Genomic DNA, 6,000 nt, shown 5'->3' on the forward strand with positions numbered 1-6,000 from the left:
GCGTAGTGTGCATTCTCAAATCGTCTACTCAACTCAGCCCCCCCCCCCCTTCCCCCAAGATTAAATCCTGAGTACACTACTGACTATCATGTTGTCTGTATATGTATCATGGATCACTTTAATTAGGCGATGAGGGACTCTATTATTTATTAATATCTCAAAAAGTTTATTGCGGTTGACTCTGTTTTTACTATAGATTTTATATCCAGGGTTTAGAAAACTAATTCCTCTATAATTTTCACAGTTATTAATATCGCCTTTCTTGTGCATAGGAATAACTATTGCCTTTTGTCAGTCTTGTGATGGTGGGTCACCATTCCATATTTTATTTATTAGTTTAAGGAAACAATTTTTGAGGTTTGGGCCTGCATATTTGATTAATTCAGTATTTAATCCATATTCACCTGGTGTTTTACAACTTTCTAGAGTGGTTTCTAACTCATCTATTGACATAGGATCCAAGAGTGTCTCATTATCAAAGTTTATTGTTTCAAAATCCTTATTATGAGTCCAAAGGTTTTTAGAATAACTTAGCCAGGTATTCTAATCGATGGGTGAAAGACGTGCATTTTCTCTTAGATCTCTATTTAAATTATTTAATATTTTAAAAGTTTTAGACTGTGGGTGTGTAATATCTATTTCAAGTTCAGAGATAAAGTTGTCCCAGGATTCTCTGTGTTTTTTTCTTACAGCTTGTTTAGCGATTGCTCTTTTCTTTTGTATTCTATATAGTCATCTTGAGATTTTGTTGCTAAGTATTTTTAAAAGCATTCCTTTTGTCTTCAATAATTTGGGTGGTCTGATCATCCCATCTTCTAATTCCCTTTCTTCTCTGCCATTTCCTCTTTTTTTCCAGTGATTCATTGGTCGCATCTGTTATAATTGTTGTGATGTTATTCCATTCTTCCTCAACAGTTCTGCCTAAGTTTATATTTTCTATTTTTTCATTAGTTCTTTTTTTATAGAGCCATTTAATGCTAGGGTCATTTAAAAGGCCAATCTTAAAAAAGGTTTCCTGTTCAGATGAATGGGCTTTTCTCATTAACCATTGAAGTGGGAATTTTAGGTTTGAAACAAGAAGAAAGTGTTTCTAATTCACAACCTCGGTATACTCTCGTGTCTAACAAATTTTGCAAGTTTCTTATTAGCTATTACATAATCTATAATTGTCTGCGAACCACATGCTGACCAAGTATATTTATGGTAGTCTTTATGCTTAGAGAATGAATTTATAATATTAAACTATTAAATACTGAAAAATCAATTAATTTTTTTTCATTGCTATTGCATATATGTTCTCCATAGTTTCCTACACAATCAGAAATAGGGATGTCTCCAGTTCTAGCATTAAGGTCTCCAAGAACAGATATGTAATCATTTTTATCTATCTTGTTCCAGACATCTTGTAGCATATTGTAGAATTCATTACTTTCTTCCTTGTTGCCTTCAATAGGGGCATAAACTGCTATTATTATTGTTAGGTGTTTTTGATTTAATCATATTCGAGCCTGTAATATTCTTTCATTGCAATATATATAGTTTTCTATATTGTTTTTTTTAAAGAATTATGATATGAAATTATATTTGAAATCATATGAAATTAGTATTGAAAAATTCTTGCACAATTTTTAGAATGGTGCTAGTCTAATGGAATTGATTTCTGAGATTCATTTCAATAAACTAATTGTGTTCTAAGTAATCATGTTTCCTTATTTCACTTTCTCTTATCTTTTTTGGTAAAATTTAAAGAATGAATTATTAAAAATGATAACTATTTTAGTTGGTTGCTTATTACTTTGTTTTTGTATCAAACTAAACTTTTAGTTAAGTATACAAATTTCTGATATGTGTTAAATGTGTTTGGCAGTATGATCTGTTTTATGCTGTTGTTTTAATCTGTCATTAAATGTGACTATTATTTGCTAACAACAAAATAGAAGTTTAAATAACTTATTGAATATAAATAAGAAAATGTTTCATTAGAGTATTGTTATAGATCTATCACAGTTAATATTGATACAATTTTAGACTTTCTAACAAAAAAAACAAATAGTCTTTCTAATTAATATTTTTTTTTCTTTTTTATAGTCAATTTTGAAGAAACTAGTTACAGTAACTGATATGCTCTCCAAGCATAAACAGCACTATACAGAGATGCTAAGATAGTAACTGCTGTTGAATCATCTGTGATCACATGAGCGGCCCAAGTATTTGGCATATGTGTAATATTGGTTGCTCACCCATTCCATCAGTCAGATTTTCCCAGAGAGAAATCTGCCAGCCAGCTGGCTCTGGCCTCATTCTGACAAGGGGTGATACTTGTGATTGAGTATTCCCACCAAGCCCAGCTCTGTTGACTGCCTATTGCCAAAGGTAGCACATGATACAAGAGCTTGTATGATACTCTCTGCTCTTTTACTCAAAAGACAAGTGTTCACTAATAGCTCTTGTTTATAGGTGGTGCTGCAACAAAATAAAGGTACTCATTTCTTACTTCTGTCTAGAGCCCTGTCATTGAATCAATTTTTATTCTCTCCTCTCCTTCTTCATGCTGTCTCTTTCCACCTCAAAAATCTTGAATTAAGTTGCTTTTGTTTGTAAATCTTCCTCACTGAGATAGGTATACAATCTTATCAGATTTTTTTTATTGATCATGAAATCTAGTTTCATATTTAAATGCACTTTTCATCTGAAATACTGACATGCTTTTGTATGTTTATCAGACTGTTTGCTTAAAATTAATGTTAAAAAAATTCATTATACATGTGATACAGTTCTCTATAGTCTCTTGCCAATGATGCAGGGCTCTAGTTCATAACAGACAATACAGTTCTCTTTACTGTTTCTTTTCATCATGTTTGATATATATTTTTTCCCACTGATTTTTTTTTTTTGTTGTTTTTGTTGTTTTACAGTCTCTTTCATTAACATTTGATCCACTTTAACACAACCTATCTTCTTTAGCCAGAGAATTTCATAAACAGAACATTTCCTTCTCCTACTTTATCCTTTCATATTCCACTATGTGCTGGTCATCCTGGCTGCCAAATAATGGCATTATAAGTCATTCTACAGTCATGCTGGAGTTGTAACTTCCATTGTGTGATACTTGGTTTATCCAGATATGAGAGGTACCTTGCTGTGTGCCTCACATTGGGGAGTATTGTACATATTGTATAAGAATGTAAAAGCAAATGGTTTGCATCACTGAATAATTAACTTCTTTGTAATAATAATTGTTCATGCCATTGTATACCTAGTTGCCTTTTGAAAGACAAAATGATTTGGAAGAGATTCAAGTACTTGAGTTTAAATTGAAGTCCAATACTAGCATTTTTGCTTGTTGTGATTGTTCAGCTAAGAATTCTAGCATAAATTTTGTTAGGAATAAATCATACTCATCAACAGTTAAAACAGGGATGGCAACCTATTTTTTTAACCAAAATGGCAAGTTGTTATAAATAATCTGTTAATCTTTATTTTCACTTGTAAAAAAATTACTTAATTATGAGTCAGCAGTATTGTTTTATGCCACTGTAGAATTTTATGAAATTTGCAAAATTGTTTCTTTGTGCATTGTCATATTATTTCTCATTTTAATGTATTATTATTATTAGTTATTCTGTATGCAACACAGATTCATTTACATCTGTCAGAGATTTTATATGTAAATAGAGAGATAATTTACAAATGTGCATTGCATCTGTTTTATATAAGAAACTTCTTTTCTTACTGAATAAAATTGTTATCTAAATAGCAGAGAAGTTCCATAACAAACATTATAAAATTTCTTTATTATTATTTTTTGCTCAAGCTGCATGTAGGTAGGTAATTAAATTGCACATATTTAATTTATATAAAAATATAAATTCAAATTATTTATAAATTTAGAAATATAAATTAAGACATGTATTTTTATATGATTAAATACTGAGCACACTAATTTTAACATTTATAACATATGAAAAGAAATTGTTACTTATCATGATTATGTCATCAGTCATTCATCATTATATGAGTTCATGCTAAACTATTCATGAACAGTTAAGAAAAATACTACAGCGATTATTTCCTTATTTTAAAGAAATAGGTTACCATCCCTATTCATAAATTGATATAGGACTGCGGACCAAGTTAAACTACAAACACACAGTTAATTAACACTTTGAGTGCAGCTCTGGTTTTGTATTACTTCTTCATACTGTACAAAGAATAGTATAAGTATGTCTAAAACTAATTGAAAATTTTTATTTACAGCTATTTAAATGCTTGAAAATTTGTCAGCATTATAATACTGTGTGTGTGTGTGTGTGTGTGTGTGTGTGTGTGTGTGTGTGTGTGTGTGTGTGTGTGTGTGTGTGTGTGCGCGCGCACGCGCGCGTGCACGCACCACACACAAAGCACTTATATCAAATTGTTTTCTTCTTTTTTTTTTTTTTTTTTTACATAATAAAAAGTTAAATAAAAATGTAAAAATCATCATTTATTCTCTTTTTATGTTTATGTAAAAGTAGTCATTTTATGTTATAGTTGACAAAAAAATGTAGTTTTGTTTCCATCCTTATTATCTATAGAACCATTTTGATTATGACCTTTCCACACCAATTTTTTTAATATAAGTAAAAGGACCGAAGACATATACACTAAATTTTTTAAAAAATCAAAGTTAAAGCAATTCATGTCATTGTTTCTCAGTATTTACTTAAATATAGCTGAATCTGTCATTTTTTTTTAAATAAGATTTGTTAAAAACAAATTTTGTTATTGTATTTATGGAAATCTTTAAAAGGACATCTCTAAGATTATCGTATTAATAAGTGTTTAATCTGAAGCTTCCAAATATATTCTATTCTCATAGAATCAGGACTTTTATAAACTCAAAAACTTTTCCAGTTTTGTAATTTATATATGCAGTAAATACAATATGGATAAAGTGTTTTCCATAACTTGCATAATGTACATAATTTCAAATGTAATTTAAAAAGAATTTATTAAATAAAATGACATTATGATCATTTTACAATTGAGAAGCAGTAAATTCCATTATAGAAATTATATTTGATAGATTATTTGTTTTGATATCCGCTTAGGCAGTTAGTTACAAGCAAAGTTATCTGTGGTATATGAACTTCCATGAGCAAAGCACAAACTATCTTTCTCAATTTCTGGAGCTTTCACTATCACTATTATTAGATGATCTGTGCATTAACTGAAAACACAAAATGTTTTTAATATATATTATATTTAAATTCAGGTGTTGTTAAGGAAAAACTGATATATACAAAATATAATTCTCAGTATATTTGATTGCATGTGCATTGTTGTGATATCTTTTTTTTGCAGCATGCACTCTGGAGTTCAATGAGATTCACATGATTTATCTATATACCGCATGTATGTATGTACACATACATTCATTAATCTTAATTGTATGTGTATGTATGTATGTATGTACACATACATACACATACAATTAAGATTACAAAACTCCTGTACATTAGAAATGACATTCATCTTTGGATTCAGAGAGAAAGTGAAGAAAGCAAAAAAAAAAAAATCTGTATTGTCTTATTGACTGATATGTCATGAAAATTAGATAAAATCATCATCATAATGCATATCAAGGATTTAGGCCTAGCATGGCCTGTTCCGGCCTAAGAAGTCATCGTTTAAGAAGACGTCCTAGTTTTCTTTTCCCTAATGGCTTGTTTTGTTAATCTTTCTGTTTTCATTCTTTGAACGTGTTCCATCCATTTATGTTTATATTTTTTAATTTTTTCTATTACTGATTCTTGGTTTAATTCTTTCATAATTTCTTCATTTCTTTTGTGATCAAATAGGGTATACTTTGCAGTTTTTCTCGTCAACTTTTTCTACTGTTATTAATCTTTGTTTGCCTTTTTGTTTTATTGTCCAGATTTTGCTTCCATACATTAAGACTGGTAGGGCTAATGTATTGTATACTTTTAGTCTGGTTTGTTTTTGAACTAGGTTTGGTTT

The 6,000-nt window shown here is 29.6% G+C and overlaps 1 protein-coding gene across 6 annotated transcripts in view; it reads left to right on the forward strand.

Annotated features, from left to right (window-relative positions):
* The window catches only part of vap (RAS p21 protein activator vap), a 689,463-nt gene extending 684,527 nt beyond the window's left edge, over positions 1-4,936 (forward strand). For all 6 annotated transcript variants that reach the window (XM_090406565.1, XM_090406568.1, XM_090406566.1 and 3 more), the window contains one exon: positions 2,089-4,936. In XM_090406565.1, the coding sequence (XP_090262691.1) occupies positions 2,089-2,166 (78 nt within the window). In that variant the 3' untranslated portion in view covers positions 2,167-4,936. The remainder of the gene's footprint in view (positions 1-2,088) is intronic.
* The last annotated feature ends 1,064 nt before the right edge of the window (positions 4,937-6,000 follow it).

Source organism: Typopeltis vanoorti, chromosome 16 (assembly GCF_054136105.1).
Source record: "Typopeltis vanoorti isolate ZY-2024b chromosome 16, IOZ_Tvanoo_1.0, whole genome shotgun sequence".
In the NCBI taxonomy this organism is placed as follows: domain Eukaryota; kingdom Metazoa; phylum Arthropoda; class Arachnida; order Uropygi; family Thelyphonidae; genus Typopeltis; species Typopeltis vanoorti.